The sequence below is a fragment of the Typopeltis vanoorti genome, chromosome 9 (assembly GCF_054136105.1).
Source record: "Typopeltis vanoorti isolate ZY-2024b chromosome 9, IOZ_Tvanoo_1.0, whole genome shotgun sequence".
Lineage (NCBI taxonomy): Eukaryota > Metazoa > Arthropoda > Arachnida > Uropygi > Thelyphonidae > Typopeltis > Typopeltis vanoorti.
This window is the reverse complement of record NC_143557.1, coordinates 5,020,234-5,044,627: the sequence shown is the minus strand read 5'-3', so window position 1 is coordinate 5,044,627 and position 24,394 is coordinate 5,020,234. Positions and strand designations below refer to the sequence as shown.

The window sequence follows — 24,394 nt, the reverse complement described above, 5'->3', positions numbered from 1 at the left end:
TCAATCAATTAGTATCTCAAGAGTGGTGGTGAAGATTTTGGGAAAATTGGTTAGGGCTCGCATTCAGTTGACAGTGAATCTCATTTTGCGATGATCAACATGAGTTTACTAAGGGAAGGTCATGTTTTAGCAACTTGCTCACATTCTATAACAATGTTACCATTGAACTAGACAAGGGGAAAGGAGGATACACCATGATACTTTTGGATTTTGCTAAGGCTTTTGACAGAATATAACATGGTAGACTCTTGCATAAATTGGAGGATATGGATTTGGGTTATAGAATATTAGCATGGATAAGAGGATGGTTGACTGACAGATATCAAAAAGTGGTGTACGGGGTGATGTGAGTCTGCAAGATTTAAGGTAACCAGTGGTGTTCCACAAGGATCAGTGCTTGGTCCACTGTTATTCAATCTATACATTAATGATAAATTTAGTTTAATCCTTTATCCAAGTGTGAGCAAACAAAGTTTGCACCTGAAAGTATCTTCTTTCACTGGGGTAAGATACATTAATGATATTGGGAAGGATTTGACAAGATCATAGAGCTATTTGCTGATGATGCAAAGATATGTAAGGTAATCAGGAATGCTGCTGATATTCAGCATTCTATTGTTGGGATTATGCTTGAAGAAACTGATGGGGCTAGAGATCTTTAAGTTAGTAGATAGGGAGTTGAAGTCAGTGGCCATGTAGCAAAGAATGCAAATACAACTCAAAAGATAATTGCAATGCTGAAACGAACATTCACATGCAAAGATAAGGATGTCATTTTTGCCTCTTCACAAGGCCTTGATAAGACCTCACTTGGACTATTGTGTGCAGGTCTAGTCTCCTGGTTTCCGTTGTGTTTCTGATATATTGAAGAGAGTACAAAGGAGAGTGTGAAAAATGATATCAGGATTGTGGAATACTGATTATGAAGATAGATTGAGAATTTGTAGACTATCAGACATTAGCAAACAGGAGAAAGAAGGATGTTGTGATTGAGACTTACAAACTTCTGAAAGGGTCATATAAGATTTCAGTTGATGGAATTTTTAAATTTATGGGAGGGTAGGGAAAGAACATGAGGGCATCCTTGGAAGCTGAGAATGAATGCTGCTAAGAAGGGGATTAGGACTAGATTTTTCTCTCATATGATGGTGCATGATTGGAATGGATTGCAATTGGATGTTGTGAGTGCAAGCAGTGTGAATGAATTCAAGAATAAGTATTGATAGCTTGTGTGTGTACTATGTGGTCTCCCTTGATGAATCTCTGACTCCCTGGAGGTCTCTTAATAATAATAATAATAATATTGCTTCAAAGTAACTGCCATATGTCTATTTTTCAATCCTTTCTGAAAATACTACATCCTTCTCATTTCTCTCTCTGCAGCTACATCTGCCATCAGCAAAGTCTCACTAATTGCTATAACGTTTGGTTAGGTTGCACTTATCATTGCCAAAAAAACTCTTCCCTCTTATTCCTGATACTTCTAATATTGGTATACATGAACTATAATCCCCTTAGACCCATCCACCTTTACACCTCTATTGATTATCCTATTTAATTTACTCATTTATCAATGACCTTTTCCAGTTGATTGTAAATGCAATGTACAGTTTAGATAATGATAGTACACTTCATTCCTCTTTCTCATTTGGACAGATATATTGTATTATACAAATCAGCAAAACTTCAAGAATCACACTTAGTCTTAAATTCTGATCTCCAAACTGTTCTTCATTATGGTTCTAATAACTTGATTTCATTGCTCAAATTCAAATCTCATATCTTGTAAAAAGAACTCTTCACTCTTATTTTCTGACAGCACCAAACTCCGGACATCACATTACTCTTCTTATGATAATTCTAAGTTCCAGTCTTTTTTGGCATGAATATGTTAAAAATGCTTCTTCAGCATTCAAGAAATTAATTTTTTCTGTTTTCATCATGGTACTAATTTACCTCTGACAGGTTAAGTATATACAATTCACATATCCATCTAACTACTGAATTGCTCTTCACATATTTGGAATGATTCTCAAAAATATGTCCCTTAAAAGTCCTTGACTTAATAGAGAATAGAGGAATTAGGTTGATTAATGGCCTTACCAATTTTCTCCTCTCTTCCACACACACAGGTCAGTTTCTACTGAATGTATTTTTTTTGTGATGAACCTTTGTTCATCACAATTGGCAGTGCTAATTCTTCTGTTGAAACATGTGTTATGTGTTTTCAATACTTTAACAGTTTAGCTTCTTACTGAAAGAACAGATTTTGTTTAATCTTCAATCCTTCTACTGCTGTCATTTAGAATTGTCTCTCTTGATGTTTATCATAAAAGAGTATAATATTGTAGATCTTCAAATCCACTGTTAACAAGTTTCTTCTTTCTTAGCCTATTTACAGTGCTAAAGTACTATAGACTGTACTTTTTATATACAATGTCTTGTGTATAAGAAGAAAAAATATCATTTTGACTTGTAATACTGAAAGGAAAAAGAAATCTGTTAGAAATAAATGTGAAGTGCTCAAAAAGCATTTCTCCTCACCTCCAAAAAATTAATTCAGTAATTTGTGAGCCTGTATTCTTGATATGGTTTACGAAATGCAGTGTTGTGTAAATATCCTGATGTAAGGTCATTAGCTTCTGTATTTGATTTGCCCCAGTCCTGAAAATACTTCAGGCCCAAACTTTGTTTGCTTTCACTTGGATAATGGATTAAACCAAGTATATGATTTCTTGATATCTTTAAGCAATGTGAAGTCATCACCTGCCTTAGTATCCCATAATGTATAATGTATGTATAATGCTATGCATTATGGGATGGGTCACTACCCAGATAGGTTTCACATTACTTGCCCTAGTATGTCATAATGCAAAGCAGATATCCTGATGTGAAGTCATTAGCTTCTATATATGAGTTGCCCCAATCCTGAAAATACTTCAGGCGCAAACTTTGTTTGCTTAGACTTGGATAAAGGATTAAACCAAGCATATGATTTCTTGGTATCTTTAATTTATAGTATAACCAAGTGAAGAAACTTTGAACAACTTCCCCTAATCCAGAGTAATTTAATAATAAGGTGTGACACCTTTTGGCCACTCATATATGAAAATATGACTTGCATTACTTCAACCATAGTATCACCACTGGGTCTGACTTCCACTGAAGAGACTTCACAAGACAAACAAGATAGATAAGTCAGCTATCAAACGATTTCTCCTATTACTCTCACTTCACCTCAATAGTTTTGAAAGTGATGGCAAACATCAACAATCAGCTTTTTCACTATCTGGAGATCCATCAGTTAATTAATGATTGCTGATATGGATTTTGCCATTCTCGTTCTACAGCAGGCCTCTTAGCTTCTTACCCACCTTTAGATGCAAGATTGAAGTATAAGGTTTGGCATTACAGCCTTCTCACCCAACTACCATCTTATGTTCTCCTTCCTTCATTTTGCGAGTAGATTGTCAGTTTCCTCTCTTAACATTTTTTGGGTATCATGGTGGATAGCTTACTCTTATTACATTTATCTGGACTATTTCAGGGTTCTATACTCTTGGCCACACTCATGCCTTTTTAACGTGTATTCTTTCATTTATATGAATGAACAGTAGTATTGACTAGTTTGTGTTCTGAACATTATTTCTGCTTTTTTTTATTATTAATTTTTATGGTTATTTTGCCTATTTTTCTTTAGGAGTACCTCTTTTATGATGTCATTGGCTTTTTACTCAATTTTTAGGGCATTACTGATGTTTTACATATATAGATACATGAAGAATATAAGGAAAGAATAATTTTGCACATAGCTTTGTAGGATGTTCCTGATTGTCCTGATTGTCTTCTTATTGAGCAGTATCTGGCCTATGGTGATAAACATTTTATATTGTTGCTGAAGTATGATTGAAAGGGGGGGTGGGGGAAATGTGGAGATAGAAAGATGGTGGAGAATTGCAGGTAAGACAAAGGTATGTGAATTTAAAACCTGGGTTTCAATGGTGGGCTGTGAATTCTTTGGGAAGAAGGTGAAAGATAGAAAAATTTTGGGGAAAGGAGAAGGATAGAATATGATGAAACAACCCCATTTCTCTCACCCCTAATCTTGTTTCATCATATTCTATCCTTTTCCCAAGATCCTCCACAACCATCCTCTTAAATTATTCAAATTAAGTGGATATTGAATCCAACATTAGACCGAAGTTAAGCCTTTTGGCTCTCTTTTTTCAGTAATCCTCTTAAATGTTGTTGAAAAATGTCAACGTATGGAAAATTTTTGTATTTTGTTTTGTACAGTGAATTAAATTAAAGATGACACAATGTGTAGAAAGTTTTAGATGTAATGCAACTGGATGCAGACATTTATCTTTTAAAATGTAGAAGAATTTCATAATTTTTCTATATCCCTCTGGTTTTTTTTATTTATTTATTTTTCATTTGAAAATAGTCATATCCTACTCCCAGTTATCTAGCTCTAAGTTAATGTCCATTTCTCACTTTTCGAAGAAAAACACAGTTGGGTGCCTGCTTAGATGCCACATGAAGAAGGATAGACACTGGCAATTTGAGATTTAGCTGGCAAAATTGCATTGTGTATTGGCTGAAACCAAAACAAAATGGTGATACAACATAAGGAAATTTCATGCTGATGGTGGTAGTGAAAGGGGAGGGGTGTATTTATTCAAGTAGTAATGATCAAGGAAAGGAAGGAGTGGCAATATAATATTCAACACTAAACATGAAGATAATCTTTGTGAATAACAGGCAGTATTAGAGTGATGTATGCAAACATTAAAGTAGTTAATTGGACAATAAGACTTAATTTGTGCCTGCGGTTCCATAGGTCTATTAAGTAAGAAATTAAGAAATTTTTCCAGTCGTTAGAGAAGACAGCTGATATAAAGAAAAAGGAAAAGTTGGTCCTCCTTGGAGATCTAAACAGAGTAGGAAATGAATATCTGGCATATGGAAATGTTCAGGAAAATTTTTGAAAAAACAGGAAATGCTAATGATACTGTGTGTATCTTCTAGATTGCTGTTCATTACATGGAATAGCCATTACTGATACAATTTGAATATATGTGCAGAAATTTTCATGGACAGAATAGATAAGAAATAAGAAGTTTCACTACTGTTGATATTTTCATTCTAATTTAGGGCACAAGAGTATATACAGGGGATTTGAAATAGGAAGTGATTACCATTTAGTTTTGTGCTTTTCTATTCTAATGAAAAGAATCATATGTACAAAAGTTTTGGAAATTATCAACCACAAATCCAGAAAACATTTGCAAAAAGAACCCAACCTTGGAGATTTGGTTGCAGACTGAAGAAAACATTGATTCAGAGAGGCATGTTGTCAAATTGTTTACAAGGATAAAGTCAGAATTTCTTGATGGACTTAGGAAGTACTGAAAAAAAAAAAAAAAAAACATATTGCAAGTTGTTAGCAAGTAAGTGAATATGTGTTATGAGAGAATGTAGAGAAAAATATAAGGAAGCAAAGCAGCAGGTAAAAGTAGCTAAACAAAACGTTTTGCTACTTTTACCTACTTTGGTAGAAGACATTGGTAGCAAAAAAAAAAAAAAAAAAAAAAAATCAAAAACCTGAAATGTGGAAAGGCAACTAGCACACTAGATTTAACCAGAAATGTTCAAATATGAAGATACCAAAATTTTACGGTGGCTTTACTGCATAATTCAGAATTCAGAAGGCCTGGCAATAGGGTTGCATTCTGGGTGATTGTTGTACAGTTCTCATAGTACATTCACATAAGCTTCTTAAGCAAGAAATAATCACAGAGGTCTGACCAGCTTGAACATCATCTTATGCTAAATGTGCCAGGCCTGAGTTTTTGCTGCTGCTTCATGCAATTGTGTACCAGTTCAGTTAAGGTCTTGTTTGATATTGTTGGTCTCTAATTCACAACATTCCTCTTTTCCTAACACCTTCTAGATCACTTAAAATCTTGTTTCCCAAGTGAATTTTCTGCATTCTGACATGCTCAAACCATGTATCCTCTATTTACAAAGTATTGCTAAGATGTGGCTGATACTCTTCCTTATCATTTATCATGAAGTCAAACCATTTTCCCTCTAAGATGTTCCTTAAACACCATTGTTCAAAAGATCAAGTATTTGATTATCACTTACACAATGTCCAAATGTCAGTTACAAAGTACAGAACAGAGATCCAAATTATTATTATTTTTTTATTATTATTATTCTATTTATTTATTTTTTTATTGCTGTTCCTCTCTCTCCATCCAAACTTTCTGCAGTTTTGGACTGACCTGAACAAAAAAAACATCTTTATCGCATATTCGTTACCTTTATTTTCTCAATATTGATAATTCAGCATCATCAATTATAGCAATAATGTAGTTCATTTCTCCCACATTACGAAGGTGGCCTGAAAAGTTCTTGGCCTAACAGTGAAAAAACAAATTTATAATTTAAAAATTATTTTTATTTTTCAACATAATCTCCCTTAATACTAATATATTTGTTCTAGCGATGCTCCAGCACCATTATCCTGTCCCTGTAGTGGTTCTCAGTAAGATCTGTAAAATACCCCTCTACAGCTGCAATCACTTCTTGATTCGAAGAAAAACGCTGACTAGCAAGGAAGTTTGTTTTGGGAAGAGATAGAAGTCAGAGGGAGTTAATCTGGGGAATAGGGTGGATGTTCCAACAATTCATAGTGCAGATCACTTAATTTTTCCATTGCCAAAAGGTTTGATTTTTTGCCAAAAAAGATGATTTTTTTTCTTCTGCAAGCCAAGTCTTTTCTCGAGACTTTTTTCATCTAGTCTGGTTAAATGATCGGAATAATATTTCTCAGTTATTGTTTTAACCTTTTCAAGATAATTAATAAACAAAATGCCTTTAGCAACCTAAAACACCGATGCCATGACCTTTCCTGCTGGAAGAACCTACTTTTTCTTCTTTGGTGCTGAACAACTAGCTTCTCGTAGACAGGCTTATACGTTGGTTATGCATTTCTAAATCACTTAGGGAATTGAAACAACGTAGATCCGAATATAAATTAAATTATACTTTAATAAATATTTCGCCAATGTCACATTGCCATTTTCAAAAGGAACTTACAAAAAAGCAGGTGCACACAAGGCACTACAATACAATAACTGAGAATGAAGATATGAAGCTATCATTCTCCTAGAAGTCCTGATGGTGCTACGGTGTATTACTGTAGCTTTCTTCCACCGTATTCTGTGGCATGTATCAAGAGCATGGTCTGCAAGACCAGAATGGCTGTACTTGTGAAACCGGATGTAGTCCTTGCGTTCAGAAATTTTGATATTCGCTGTCCTGCCTGTTTGGCCAAAGTACGACAGTTTACAACTGCAAGGGACCTGGTATACACCAGGTAGGTCTAGGGAAAGTGGTTGGTCTTTGGTGGAGCGAATAAGGGATGCCAATTTTCTGTAAGGCCTGTAACAGGAGGTGAGGTCATGTTTTTTTAGAATTTTGGTAATTTTTTCTGAGGTGCCTCGGATGTAGAGAATGGTGATGGATTTAGAGTAATCTTTGTTGTGGAGGGGGGAAAGGGTGCTGTGGTTTGTAGGTTTTAATATTTTTTGGAGGCGGGGGGTAGCCATTGGCCGAGAAAGTGTTGAGGATGTGATTTAGTTCAGTGTTAAGGGCCATATCGTTAGAACAGATTAGTTTAGCCCTGTTGTATAGTGTTTTCACCACTCCATATTGTCGTGTGTGTGTGTGGGGGGGGGGATTGTTGGTGAATGTATCTGCCTGTATGGGTGGATTTTCTATAAACTGAGAAAACCAAGGTTCCATCAGGCTGGTAGGTGACTAGTGTGTCTTGGAAAGGGAGGCAGTTGTTTTCCTCTTTTTCCAGGGTGAACTTGATTCTGGCGTGTTGGTTGTTTAAGTGTGTAAGGAAGGAGAGGAGTGTTTCAGAGCCATGTGACCAAATAGCGAACACATCATCAACGTAGCGAAGCCATATGGTTGGTTTTTGTGGGGCAGAGGCTTTTTCCTCAAAGGTCTCCATAAAGAAATTGGCCAAGGGTGGGGAGAGTGGTGAACCCATGGCTGTCCCCTCTATTTGTTTGTAGAATTTTCCCTGCCAAACGAAATAGCCTGAGTTCATTGTGAACTGAAATAGGGCTGAGATATTGGGAGAAAATTTAGCTTGGATTAGCTCTAAAGTTTCCTTGAGTGGGACATTTGTAAATAAAGAGGACACATCAAAGCTGACCATTATGTCAGTATGTTGGAGTGTAAGGTTTTCTATGCTGGCTTTGAAGTGGGCTGAGTTTTTTATGTGTGATGGTGTGTTGCCAGTATAGTGTGTGAGCTCTTTGGCAAAATGTTTAGCTAATTTGTATGTGGGGGTATCAATGCCATCCACTATGGGACGTAATGGCACATTTTCTTTCTGTCCTAGCTTCTGTCCACTGTTTTGACTGCTGTTTGGATTCTGGTGTGCAATGGTGAATCCAAGTCTCATCCATAGTAATAAATCAATGCACAAAATCAGTTTTATTTTTGTTTAAATGCTCCAAGCACTGTTCAGTGATTTTCATGCGAGTGCGTTTTTGATCTGCTGTGAGCAAGCACGGTACCCATCTTGCACAACGCTTTTTCATTTGCAATTCTTCATGCGAATATATCCTACATGTTCTTTTGAAATGCCTATAGCCTCAGCAATTTCATGCGCTTGACTCGCCGGTCATCCAATACCATAGTGTGCACTTGATCAATGATTCTGGTGTTGTTACACTCTTTGATGTCCTTCACGTGGATCATCTTCAAGGCTGGTATGAACACATTTAAACTCAGCAGCCCATTTCTTAATTGTCGGAAATGAAGGTGAAGAGTGCCCATAAACTTTTATGAACTTCGAATGAATTTCTTTTGGCATTAAACCTTCTTTTATATAGAATTTTATAACTGCAAGATACTCAATTTTATCTATTTCAAGGTATACAGACAACACTTTTGCTTCAGACAGCTGTATAAAACAAACTACTTGATAGAATGACTTGCAGTTTCACATGGTTGCTTATGACAGATGTATAAAACTTCAGACAAGCAACAGCATGTAGCTTGGGTCCTATACGCATGTATCCTTCTGATGATGACCTCGATACAGGGGTCGAAATGTCAAGTGTTATTTTATTAATAATTAGTAAAATAATCATTTCAACACGTTTGTTCTGTGTCCCTAAATTCTTAAATATGAATGCTGATTGTAACCTTAAAAGATAGAGTCATCATAATCCATGGAGATTTGACCCACAAGCAGTGCAGCCTCTACGGTAAGCTAAAGATACGTAGTTCCATGTTAATTAATTGACTAGCCTCTTTGAAATGATGTAGAGACAGCAACTTAATACCCAACTGCATTAAACTAAAGAAGTAGTTTACATCAGCTAGTGCTTCGTATCTATCCCCGGCTAGAAAAAGCGTTGTTAAGGGAGCAGATCCACGAGGCATGAAAAAACTTGGCATCTACCCAAGCCAAAGTGTTACAACTAAAATTTGAGCTATCCAGTTACGTTAATCCAGAAATTTTGGATATTTTGGACAGGATCACAGATGACTCAGCCAAGCATATATTACTCAAAAACAAGGAAAAATTAATAATGAAGTTTCAAGCATTAAAACAACAGGAAAGCACAAGACAATTACGACGCCATAACGAAAGGAGCAGCCAACCAAAAACCGACAACACAAAGGGCAGCCAATCACCCACAAACAAAGTTAGGAGCAACCAACCACCATCGGACCATGGCCTGGTTATCAACCAATCAAACTACAATCTCACCCAAGGTGAACTCTCGCTGCTGGAGAAAAGTTTAAACTACGCCATTGCACTGAGGTCAGTAAACAAACTTGATATTTATCATATCGAGAGAGGTTTAAGATCCCTCCCTGCCAATTTAGCTGACAAAATATGGATGGAAACTGCTTGCATACTAAATTCAAACAACAAATTAAGCACCAACCTAAACAAAGCGGAAAAACTGGCGCTCAAATTCCTAAAAAAAAAAAACCACAACATTATTATCACAAAAGCAGATAAAGGGAATGCCACTGTTGTTTTAGATCGGACAGCCTACATTGAAAAAATGAACCATTTGGTATTGGACCACACCACCTACCAAATGGTAACTTTACAACCCCACGCAACGCAACAAAAAGAAAATAACTGAATTAATTAAATCTGTTAACACGTGGCCGGAAGAAACAATTAAAAAACTAATACCTCAGTATACCCGTGCACCGGGTATTTCTTGTGGCAAAATAAGTTTTACCTTCAAAAAGAGGGTACAGCCATGGACTCACCCCCCCCCCCCCCCCCAATAGTTAACTTTTATATGGAAGACTTTGAGCAACAATCTCTAGAGTCGGCATGCCTAAAGCCCAAAATTTGCTCAGATATGTCGACGATATTTTCGCCATTTGGCTCCCACGGCCACGAAGCACTAAATACATTCCTTTGCCACCTGAACAAACAACACAAACTCATCCAATTAATTCACCATTGAAATAAAAAAAAAAAAAAAAACATCTCTCTTCCGTTCCTAGACACACTCGTGTTCACCAGTGTGTCTAGGAACATCTTCCCGCACGCTGTCTCTCCTTCTCAGTCTACCGCAAACCTACACACACACACACAGTCCAATACATACACAAAACGTCTTATCACCACCCAACACAAAAACTAGGGGTCATAAACACCCTTAAACACAGAGCTCAGAGTATCTGTTCAAATGAACAAGCTCTTAACCAGGAATACGAGATCATCAGCCATACCTTTATAAAAAATGGATACAGTAAAAAAAAAACCATTCACAAGATCCTCCTCAGAGATACCACTAAAAAAACAAAAAGATTTCAAGAATGCTATTGCCATACCATATGTTAGAGGCATTTCCGAAAAAATAGACAGAACACTACACAACTACAACGTCAAAACAACCTTTAAACTCCCGACAAAATTAAGAAACCTACTCAGTTCTTCCAAGGATTCTCTAGAGCCACACCTAGTTCACCCAGGGGTTTACAAAATACAATGCACAATATAACATACCATACATAGGGAAAACATGGCGAATCATCCCAATCAGGAAGGATGAACACAAATGACATATTTTATACCTCCATTTGGAAAAACCAGCCTTTCTGACCACACACTCCAAACATACCACAGAATTGATTGGAAAGGTACCAAGTCTCTACACCGCACTGAAACCTGGTTTGAGAGGAAATTCGAAGAAGCATGTGAGATGCTCAAAACATAATCCAAATCTGAATAAAAATGAGGTCTAACCATTCCAAGAATGTGGAGGACCCATCTGCAACCTTCATAGCAACCACAAAAAAAAATCTCAATACAAGAAGATAGAACTTGGTGAAGGTTTTTTTTTTTTTTTTTTTTTTTTTTTTTGGAACATTCAATAGCAACCTGAACTGTACAAATCCAGGAGATAATCATAGTATAACAATATGAACTATACAATTCCAGAAGAATCTTAGTACATGAGGACTTTAGCAGAGTTTATTGTAGTTTTCATTTATTTTATTTTATTTTTATTTTTTATTTTTTTTTTTTGTCACTAGAGGTCAGGCTAAGAAAAAGATTGGTTAACAACGTAGATTTAGTTTATCTTTATAGAGTGAAACAGCATGTAGCTTAGTTCCTATACGTATGTATCCTTCTGATGATGACCTCGATACAGGGGTCGAAACGTCAAGTGTTATTTTATTAATAATTAGTAAAATAATCATTTCAGCATATGTGTTTTGTGTCCCTAAATTCTTAAATATGAAAGTTGTATAGAACAAACTACTTGATAGAATACTTGCAGTTTCACATGGATGCTTATGACAGATGTACCAACTTAGAAAAAACAATCTCTTGCCTATAGTGTTGCCATCTATTCTTAAGGCTGAGAACTTTTCAGACCACCTTCGTATTTGGAAATAATGCCAAATCATCAGTACGATTCAGATGCCCTAAGATTCTTAGACCTTTTTAATCCCCACTGCTTCCCTTGAAGAGAGTTTTTTTTTTCCCATCACAAAATCAATTACAAGACTAACTAGAAAATATGACAGGACGTATCCCTGTTTTAACGATAAAATAATCTATAATGTGTCATTCCGTTACTCCATAACGGAATGACATGTTAGGAAAAAATTATTTAATATTTGTAGTTTTAGGCTGGTTTCTTAGCCATTGTCAATACAGTTGAAGAGAGATTAACCCAATAAGAACAAGACTTAAATTGCAAGTGCATGATATTATATGCTATCAGCTTCAGGAAAATAATTCTATCTACAACTATTACCTGGCAGAGAACACTTGTTTTGCTAATCTTTCCTCGCCCATTCTGTTTAAGTGACCATACCACCTGAGATTAGCTCTGCTAACGCATTCCTGGATGCTGACAGTGTCAAGTTCTTTCCTAATATCCTGGTTTTTAATATGATATTGCCATTGATGTTGATCTCTAGTCTTTTTGTCAAGTGTTTTACTTCTGAGCCAGCTCTCAGATCCATAAGTTAAAACTGGTTTGAACACTGTCTTGTATACAGCTAATTTAGTGTTCTGACTAATTTCTCTCTTATTCCATATGAATTTATTCAATTGACTTCCCACCATACCAGCTTTGCTGATTCTGTTGTCTATTTCTATATTTAATTTACCATGTTCAGTAAAAATCGTGCTTAAGTAGCTGAAATGTTTTACTTGTTCCACAGGTTCTCCATTCACAACACAGTTGACATTTTCAATGATTCTGCCTATTTTCATTGTCTTTGTCTTTTTATTGCTGACCTTCATACCATACCTATTACAACAGCTATTCAATTTAGTCAGAGAATCTTGCAGACTTGTAGCGGATTTATTGATAAGTATAACATCGTCTGCATAAAGCAAAGAGCTGACATTAACATCTCCAATTTTAATATCATGTTTAATACCACTCCTTCATCATGTGATCCATATAGATAATGAATACAGAGGGGATAATGTACATCCTTGTCTCACACCAGATTTAACATTAAACCATCGTCCTGTACTTTCTTCAATTCTAACTGCTGACTTACAACACAAATACAGACTAAGTATTGCTCGATATAATGCCCCATTGACACCATATAACTGTAGCGTTTTGAATAGCTTATCTCTTGGCACCTTGTCATATGCCTTTTCCAGATCGACAAAACTTAAATACTGATATTTGTTATATTCCCATGATTTCTCAACTATTTGTTGTAAAGCGAAGATCTGATCCTGACAGTCTCTATTTAGTCTGAATCCAGCTTGTTATTCACCAAGCTTCTCTTCCACAATCTTTCTCATCGTTTCTCAGTATACTTGCATATATCTTACCAGGAACACTCACTAGAGAAATACCGCTGTAATTCTCACATTCAGTTTTATTTCCCTTTTTATATATGGTACTATGAGAGCTCTACTCTTATCATCTGAAATTCATCCCTCTGTCCAGGCCTTCTGAACTATGCAGTGCAGCCACTGTAAGACTTTTATACCCCCATACTTCAGCATTTCTGGTCGAATATCATCTACTCCTGCTGCCTTTCCACATTTCAAGCCTTCAATGGCTTTTTCTACTTCAATCATGGATATGTATTCCTGTTGAGTGTTTTTTACCACTGTGCTATCACTGCTTGTTTCATTTAACATAAATACAAAATATGGTAAAAAAGCTTGAAAATTTTTTAGTTTCTTTTTATATCAATTGTGATGCAAAAAGAGCTCAGCCAATATATTTCCGCAAGCCACACATTATATGTCTAGGAGCTGCATGTGGCTCATGTGCCATGATATGGCCATCCCTAGTCTAGAAGTTTCAAGATAATGTGGAAGTTGAATGTTTACGTTCTTTAGAAAGAATAAAGTGAGAAAAATTGGAGGAGGATTTTGATAGTAAAGATTGGGGATTAATATCTTCTGTTGCCCTTAGAAGGACTTAGTTGAATATTGCAGATTTCTAAGCTACAGGATAAATATAGGAATAGGAGAGAATAAAAAGACTAAAAAGAATAAAATATTTTAAAGCCATTGGAGAAATGCCATCAGGACTAGGGATCTTTGTGGAAAATCAAAGGGTGAAATGAATGGTGTGTTCAGAATGGTGGTGTAACATTTGGCTTTTTAAATGCACTAAAAATGTATTCAGTGTGTCTGGGCCATGTTGCCAAATAGCAAACATATCATCATCAGCATAGCCTAGCCAGAGACTAGGTTTGAGAGTGTCTGTAATGATAGCTAGCTTTTCCAGATGTTCTATGGTGAAGTTCGCTAAAGGGGAGGAGAAAGGGTGATCCCATAACTGTCCCATCTAATTGTTTGTATATTTTCTCTTTCCATGTAAAATAACCTGCCTGTATTATGAATTTAAATAGCTGAAATATATCTTGGGGAAATTGGGAATTTAATAAATGAATTAATTACATAAATTTTAATAAATTAAAATAAATAAATAATAAATAAATTAAGGGTTTCAGTTAATGGTACATTCATGAATAGTGAGGTGATATCAAAACTCACCATCAAGTCAGCTTTTTAAGGTGTGGTTTTCTGAAATACTTTTTAGGTTGGTAGAATTTTTAGCAAATGATATCGAGAGTTGTTTGTGAAGGTGGCTAGTAGATTGGCTAAATGTTTAGCAAGTTTATATGTAGGACTGTTTATACTATCTACAATAGGGCATAAAGGTGTACCTTGTTTGTGAATTTTTGGCACTCCATATATCCTGGATGTTTTAACATGGAAGGGCTTGAGTTTGTTGACTGTTTCCTCAGGCCAGGAAGTGATCGATACAACAGAATATGAAAGAAAATGTATGCACTTCTCCAAGACCAGTTAACACACCAAATTATAGATGAGGATCCCACCAGCTCACAGAAGAATAAGGTGTGCTAATTATTAAGTGAGTTGGTGTGATCCTGATCTATAATTTGGTGTGTTCACTGGTCTTGGAGAAATATGTACATTTTGCTTTCATATTCTGTTGTATCTATCACCACAGTTGCGTTTCCTTTGTATGCTTTGGTTATGGTAATGTGGTTATTATTGTGTAGCTCTTTTAGGGAGATAATTTCTTTATGTGGGATATTATTTTTGGGAGGCTTAGAATGGATTAGGATGTTGGCCAAGTCTAAACGAATATTATTGGCTATTGCTGGAGGCAGGTCGTATATCCTGCATCCAATGGCAGTCATTATTTTGGCTTCCGCTGAACTACAAGCCAATGACCATCTGCCCTTCCCGGACACATTAATCACACGTCTTCCAGAAGCTTCCTTATCATTCTCAGTTTATAAAAAACCCACACATACAGGGATATTTACACAAACAATCACCAATCTCAACAATATTTTATTCTAAAAACACTAACCAATAGAGCTAGAGTAGTTTGTTCCAATGAAATTGCTCTCACCTACATCACACCTTCCTGACCAATGGCTATAATCCCCATAAGATAAAATACTAAATGCTCCCCAGAACCCCCCCCCACACACACACACACATTCTGTGGTAAACAGTGTGTGTGTGGGGGGGGGGGGTTCTGGGGAGCATTTAGTATTTTATCTTATGGGGATTATAGCCATTGGTCAGGAAGGTGTGATGTAGGTGAGAGCAATTAAAGGCACATACATTAAAGGCACATCTGAAAAGATATCTAGAGTGCTTAACAAACACCAACTACACACTGTATTTAAACCTTATGTGAAATTGGCAACTCTCATCCGTTCACCTAAGGACAGACAGATTCTCTCCTTTATCACATCCATGAGTCTATGAAGTACCCTGTTCATGTCATTGAGCCTACTATGGACAGAAAGGAGGAACTGTGGACATCTGCCTCAGTGAACACAAAAAATATATCTGGCAATTTTGCTATGGCAAGTCGGGTCTAGCAGACCATGCTTTGGATAACCCCTCACACAGGATGGATTGGAAAAAAACAAAAGTGCTGCACAGAAGCTTTTACAAGTCAGAGAGGTTCCTGGAATCAACATAAGCCTCGAAACATACTCCAAACCTCAACAGGTATGGCTGTATAAATCTACCAAAGATTTGGGAGACAGTCATCCTAAGACCAAATTAATAATCACTCTCTCACTTTTTATCAACTTAGATGATGCATAATTAGGACTTTAGTCTTTGTGTTGCATGCTACAATTGCTCATACTAGTCCCATTGTTGTACCGGATTGTGGTTGTCCTGCTTCTGTAACAAACTTTGTTTGTGTGCTCTGAAGATGCTGGATAGAATACCTGCGAAATATTAGCAATTAAGTCAATAAATATTTATTTTCTTATCAATCTGTGTACTCATCTATACTGTTAATATCTAATCAACATATACATGAAGATGGTTTAATGTTAAATCTGCTGTCAGACAAGGATGCTCATTATCCCTTCTGTCTATATGGATTACATTATGAAGAAAAGTGGTATTAAACCTGATAACAAAATTGGAGATATTAATCTCAGCTATTTAACTTTTATATGGATGATGCTATACTTTTAAATAAGTCCAATACAAGTCTGCAAAATTCCCTTACTAAATTGAATAACTGTTGTAATAGATTTGATAGGAATGTCAGCAATAACAAAACAAAGACAATGAAAATAGGCAGAAACATTGAAAATACCAAATGCATTGTGAATGGAGAACCTTTAGAACAAGTAAAACATTTCAGCTACTTAGGCGTGATTTTTAGTGAAGATGGTAAGTTAAATATGGAAATGTTCAACAGAATGAACAAAGTAGTATGATAGGAAGTCAACTGAAAAAGTTATATGGAGTAAGAGAGAAATTAGTGAAAACACTAAATTAGTTGTATACAAGACAGTGTTCAAACCAATTTTAAACTTATGGATCTGAGAGCTGTGTTAGAAATAAAACACTTGACCAAAGACTAGAGAACACAGATATGAGAGTCCTTAAAAAAGGACTTTGACCAGATGGCATCAATAGCAAAATCATATTAAAAATGAGGATATTAGGAAGACATTGTTAGCACCCAGGAATATGTTAGCAGAGCTAATTTCAGGTGATATGGTCACTTAAAAGAACGGGAGATGAAAGATTAGCAAAACAAGTGTTCTCTGCTAGGCTGGCAGGAAAAAAGACCCAGAGGAAGACCAAGATATAGGTGGATATCAATCCACCTATATTGATTGATATACACTAAAAAGTGCCTTTAGAAGACAGAAATATAAGATCTGATAATGTTGGAATCTTGACAGGTAACAGATTGATTTGGAGGAAAATTATAGATAGGAAGTTAGTAATGATGTAAGTTTTTCATGTAATACTATAATATCCTGTACACCCTTTGAGGGTACATGTCAGGAATTTGATGATGATGTAATACAAAATTTTTTCGTACTCATTGCTCATTTACATTTTGCATTTTTTCTATGGATTATTATTACTTTTTTGGATTATTATTATTTTTACTTACAAATTGCTTGGTTTATTATTATTGCTTCGATCAATTATATATTTAGTTTAATCCTTTATTCAAGTGTAAGCAAACAAAGTTTGCGCATGAAGCATCTTCAGGGCAACTTGTGGCAAAGGTGGACTAAGTTCGGATCACTTTTCTTATTATCCTTATTATCCCGTAATGCTAAACATATCTCCTTGCAGACATGTATAATGCTATTTATTATGGGAAAGTTCACTACCCAGACCGGTTTCAATCTTTATTGAGGTCTCTTCAGTGGGAGCAGACCCAGAGGTGATACCAAGGTTGAAGCAATGCAGAACTCATATTTCCATATGCCAGTTGCCAAAATCTGTCACACCTTATTATTAAATTACTCTTGATTAGAGAAAGATGCAAGTTTTTTTCCCACTTGGTTAGACTGTAAATTATATATTTAGTTTAATCCTTTATCCACGTGTTGCAAACAAAGTTTGCTTCTGAAGTATCTTCAGGAATAGGGCAACTCGTGGCAAAGATGGACTAAGTTCTGATCCCTTTCCTTAGTATCCTATGATGCAAAGCACATCTCCTTGGAGACATGTATAAGAAAATAAGGGGGGAAAAAAAATTATACTAAAGAAATGATCATAACTTAGTCCACCTTTGCCACAAGTTGCCCTAGTCCTGAAGATACTTCAGACATAAACTTTGTTTTCTTACACTTGGATCAAGGATTAAACTAAATATATAATTTATAGTCTAACCAAGTAGGAAAAAACTTGAATCTTTCTCTAATTTGTGATGCCTTTTGGCAGCTGGCATATGTACTGATGAGTTCTGCATTGCTTCAACCTTGGTATCACGTCTGGTTTGGCTCCCACTGAAGAGACCTCAATAAAGGTTGAAACCGGTCTGGATAGTGACCCCTCCCATAATGCATAGCATTATACATGTCTGCAAGGAGATGTGCTTTGCATTATGAGATACTAAGGCAAGTGATGTGAAGTTATACCACCTTTGCCACAAGTTCCTTCGGTCCTGAAGATACTTCAGGTGCAAACTTTGTTTGCTTACACTTGGATAAAGGATTAAACTAAATTTATTATAGTCTAACCAAGTGGGAAAAAACTTGCATCTTTCTCTAATCCAGAGTAATTTAATAATAAAGTGCGACACCTTTTGGCAACTGGCATATGGAAGTATGAGTTCTGTTTTGCATTATGGGATACTAAGGAAAGTGATCAGAACTTAGTCCACCTTTGCCACGAGTTGCCCTAGTCCTGAAGATACTTCAGGCGCAAACTTTGTTTGCTTACACTTGGATAAAGGATTAAACTAAATATATAATTTATGGTCTATTCAAGTGGAAAAAACTTCCAACAGCTTAAATCGATACTATATCAATGTGTAATCTTATATCCACATTATTATTAAAAAAATTTTTTCTTTTGCAAATATTTTATCATTCCTCTGGAAGACAATTTTTCTGTTTGTGTATTATGTACAGTAAAATTTTTTTTTACAAAACACAAATCTTGATACAAGATTACTGGGAAGAACAAGGAGATGATTTTTGTTGTATCCAGATATAAAATAATGAACTTTCACTGGCTACATCATTATATGACAGGTAATAAATGGGCAAAAAAATATTTCTTTATTTATGCATATGTGACTCCAAAGCAATCCACGGTGAGTTTTTATTTTTATTTTTTGTTTCTCCTCTTCTTGATTGAGGAAAAACTGTCCTTTCCTCTTCTGATATGGGAAGGAAAAAAAGTAATATTTTTTCATCAAGTTGCTGGATGTATAGTTGATCCTTGAACAACGCTGGGGTTAGAGGCACCGGCCCTCTGCTTTGTTCAAAAATCCATGTATAACTCTTGACTCCCGACAAACCTAACTACTAATAGCCTAACTATTGACTGGAAGCTTTACTGATAACATAAACAGTCCATTATCACATATGAGGGTGGTCTGAAAAGTTCTCGACCTTGACCATGGATGGCAACACTATTGGCACGATTTTTTTTTCCCTAAGTTGGTACATCTGTCATAAGCATCCATGTGAAATTGCTAGTCATTCTATTAAGTAGTTTGTTTTATACAGCTGTCTGAAGCAAAAGTGTTGTCTGTATCCTTCGAAATGGATAAAATTGAGTATGGTGCGGTTATAAAATTCTTTGTAAAAGAAGGTTTAATGCCAAAAGAAATTCATTCGAAGTTCATAAAAGTTTATGGGCACTTCTTCTTCATTTTTGACAATTAAGAAATGGACTGCCAAGTTTAAACGTAGCCATACCAGCCATGAAGATGATCCACGTGAAGGACATCCAAAAAGTGTAACAACACCAGAAATCATTGATCAAGTCACAATATGGTATTGGATGACCGGCGAGTCAAGTGCATGAAATTGCTGAGACTATAGGCATTTCAAAAGAATGTGTAGGATATATTTTGCATGAAGAATTGCAAATGAAAAAGCTTTGTGCAAGATGGGTGCCACGTATGCAAACGCACTTTTGGATGTCCTTCACGTGGATCATCTTCAAGGCTGGTATGGCTACGTTTAAACTTGGCAGTCCATTTCTTAATTGTCAAAAATGAAGAAGAGTGCCCATAAACTTTTATGAACTTCGAATGAATTTCTTTTGGCATTAAACCTTCTTTTACAAAGAATTTTATAACCGCACCATACTCAAAGATGATCCACGTGAAGGACATCCAAAAAGTGTAACAACACCAGAAATCATTGATCAAGTCACAATATGGTATTGGATGACCGGCGAGTCAAGTGCATGAAATTGCTGAGACTATAGGCATTTCAAAAGAATGTGTAGGATATATTTTGCATGAAGAATTGCAAATGAAAAAGCTTTGTGCAAGATGGGTGCCACGTATGCAAACGCACTCGCAAAAACACTTGCGAGTGCGTTTTTGCAGATTAAAAACGCACTCGCATGAAAATCACTGAACAGTGTTTGGAGCGTTTTAACAAGAATAAAACTGATCTTGTGCTTCGATTTATTAGTATGGATGAGACTTGGATTCACGATTCCACACCAGAATCTAAACATCAGTCAAAATAATGGACAGAAGCCGGTTGTTCAGCACCAAAGAAGAAAAAGTAGGTTCCACCAGCAGGAAAGGTAATGACATCGGTGTTTTGGGTTGCTAAAGGCATTTTGTTTATTAATTATCTTGAAAAGGGTAAAACAATAATCGAGGAATGTTATTCTGATCTTTTAACCAGACTAGACGAAAAAATTCATGAGTAAAGACCTGGTTTGCAGAAAAAAATCATCTTTCATCAGGACAATGCACCTGCTCACAAAAGTGTGTTGGCAATGGGAAAATTAAGTGATCTGCACTATGAATTGTTGGAACATCCACCTTATTCCCCAGATTTGGCTCCCTCTGACTTCTATTCCTTCCCAAAACTAAAACTCTTCCTCGCTGGTCAGCATTTTTCTTCGAATCAAGAGTTGATTGCAGCTGTAGAGGGGTATTTTGCAGATCTTACTGAGAACCACGAACCACCACAGGGATGGGATAATGGTGCTGGAGCATCGCTGGAATAAATGTATTAATCGTATGGGAGACTATGTTGAAAAATAAAAACAATTTTGAAATTATTTATTTTTTTCATTGTTAGGCCAAGAACTCTTCAGACCACCTTCGTATTTTACTTGGTATATATGTATGTATACTATATTTTTACAATAACTTAAGCTAGAGAAAAGAAAATCTGATTAAAAGAAATCATAAGGAAGTGAAAATACATTTACTACTGTATTTATCAATACTGTAGGTTTACGTCATCTGTTTACAAGATGAATCGTATGTCTGTTAGTACCTACCTCAATATTGTCTTATATGATACAAAACACTGCTGATGTTATACTTATTACTAACACCTGACATGAAAAATGAAAAGATAATGTGAAAAAAGAAATTATTAATATTTATTTACAGGTATAATAATTCTAACACTGCATCTTTACGTTTGTTTACATTTCTCTTGACTGCAAATGGCAATGTACAGTCTATAAGTATTTGTGTGCATAAGTTTTGAAAATTTTAACTTTTTATAATAGATTTGTGTATACTTTATGGTAGTAAATGATAAAATTGAGTAGTATCTACATATATTTTATGCATTCATGACATATGTAAAAATATGTTTATTTTTATTCTTTTTGTTTCTTGAACTTCGATATTCTTTAAACTTCCTTTTTATTTTACTTATTTATTTTATTGAACTTAACTTATTTTAATTGTCGTAACGCTGAGTGTAATCTTGTTGCTTGAAATAGTCTCTCACTTTTAATCCTTTCAGTCTAATAATCTAATCCCCCCCCCTTCATCTCAAGGTCGTAACTATGCTACATCACGTGTACGTAGTTTAGATTTTAGGAATTGTCTCTGGCCGGAGCCAATTCCTTTGTCTAACTTGTTGGCTTTCTCTCGCACTGATCTTTGAAAATTTATTTGTATTTACGACTGCGCCATCAGAGATCGCGTAGAGGAATTATATATCCTTCCTATACATGCAAGAGAAATGCCTAGCACAACATGGAATTATCTCTAAAATTTATCTCTCGGTCAAGCACTGGGTGAAACTTACTATAAATTATTTGTGGCTACTTTTACTTTTAAGGTCTCACAGTTCTATCTTTTTATGAGAAGTGCATTGGTAAGGCAGAATCAGGCAAGTTATTTGACAAACATAACAATTTATTCATGCTAAATCAAGGTACATATAAAGGTTAATACTACACATACAAAAATTTATCTGGCTCTAATTAACTCAACAAAAATGACATGAAAACAATGTAAATCACGTGTCTGGTTCTCTACTTGATTAATTAAACATTTCTCACTTAAGCTTAATGATTAACTCAATAAATGCGCTCACATATAAATCAAACACATGATTGACTTATATACACACTTTAAATTAGTTTAACTGAGACTATTAGGCTTAACTAAAACTTTCACATACAATTCCCCTTTCATTAGCTTATTCCTCTGAGCTCTGCAAAGTACTTCACAATTACTTAGCAGCATGGCTTTCCATCTTTACTACTGTTCTTTATGCTAACAAACTATAAAATCAGCAATCTTTGCCATAAATTTCACACTTAGGAAAGTTCTACATAAAATCTTACTTGCTACTTTGTCATCCAGTTCATTATACAAGATCCTAGAGATCGTTGACACGTTTTTCTTTCCGATAAAATCCATAAACGCGCACGATTTCACAACATCAATGATACTTCACATGCGAAGATTGTTAAGGAACTTAGCAGTGGGATTTTCTGGAATAGACATCGTTGCTATTACAAACCTCCTAACATCGTCGGACTTCTGCTGGTGGGCCATGTATCCTTCTCATTGGAACAGCGGGACACACAGGAAACTCCTCACAGCAAGAGCCGGAACAACAAAGCTCAAACAGAAATCTAGCCAAGTCTTTCTTTCCCTCGATTATTCCCCCTTTTATTCTGCTCTCCCGACCTTGGAACTCCTACAGATTGAATCGACCGGATTTTCTTGGAGAGGGGGTCTTCTCTGCCACCCTGCGGTCGCTGAGTTAAGGTGGGAAACCACCTACTTTGTTGACCTTCGCAAGTTGCCCTAGCCTCAGGTTATGTATTTTTTAATCCCGTCTGAGTTATTTCTTTGTTTGCACAATTTTCTTATAACAATTTATTCTAACATTTTTCCAGGTTTAATACAGCATAAATGAGTTAAGTGTTAATCAAATTACAAGTATATTATATTGATTTTATTTCCCAAGTAAAATTGGTATAGAAAAAACTTTAATTCTAAATTTCTTTCTATACAAGATTTTACACATGCATAGCTTTCTTAATTTTTTCAATATTTCTAAGCTACACAGTTCATCTGCAAGCTTTTTCAAATATTTGCAAATCTCCAAAAATCTTTCCTGTATATTTATTCATAAAAAACCGTGTATAAGTGGACCCACGCATTTCAAACCTGTGTTCTTCAAGGGGCAACTGTGTAATAAAATTTTGATGTTATTTCTTCTTTCTTTTATCAGTTAGGCTCAGTGTTTTGCCACAGCAAATTAATGACAATGTGGAACCCTGGAATCCTTATTAATGTTACAAAAGGGTTGTTAATTCCTATCAACAGCTATGACTGTCAAACTTATATTCTTTAGTCTGTTTAGCTGGAAGGTGGAATGATTTTATTTTACTTCCTGCAAATCTGATTTGCAGGAAGTAAATCATCTTTGCCTCCATATGAGAGCAATTATTAATCTTCAGTAGAAAAGCCCTTATATTCTTTTGTATTTATTGTTATATTATTAATATTCATCTGTAATGAGATGATCAGTCATGCTCATTAAAAGTTAAAGCATATACCATAGCTTAGAAACAATCAAGCATTAAATTTGCAGGAGGAGGAGGAAGGGGGGGGGGGGGCAATTCTAAATGAAAAAAAAAAAGAAATTGAAAAGAATACCTTTCTTTCTCACAAAGAAAAATTGCTCAGGGAAAAAAAAAAGTTATGAATAACAATATGGAAGCAATATTTACTGTGTGTAATTAATATCCCATAGGTGCAATGAAAATCATATGCATTTGGGTAACTTCCATTTGGATGTTTCACTAGGTACTTAAATGGCGTTAGATTATAATTACACTATTATAATGTTTCATAAATATTTAATATTATAATATAATAGTCTACTATTATAATAAGACATATTTGATAATTATTTACTAATATCAATATGTATCTGAAATTCCTATTAATTAGATGATGTTACTTTTGCTCCTCTACTTTATCATAGTTTCAAAACTTCAGTCACTACCGGAGTATGTTGAGCAAGAAAAGTGATGAGGAGATAGAACTCCTTCGCAGTAGCCCCAAGGTTAGTAAATTACCCT

The 24,394-nt window shown here is 35.5% G+C and overlaps 1 protein-coding gene across 1 annotated transcript in view; it reads left to right on the top strand.

The window, feature by feature from the left end:
- Window positions 1–24,394, top strand: part of eIF3l (eukaryotic translation initiation factor 3 subunit l) — a 310,545-nt gene that overhangs the window by 131,367 nt on the left and 154,784 nt on the right. The window contains exon 8 of the mRNA XM_090398519.1: window positions 24,298–24,378. Coding sequence (XP_090254645.1) covers window positions 24,298–24,378 — 81 coding nt within the window. The remainder of the gene's footprint in view (window positions 1–24,297; window positions 24,379–24,394) is intronic.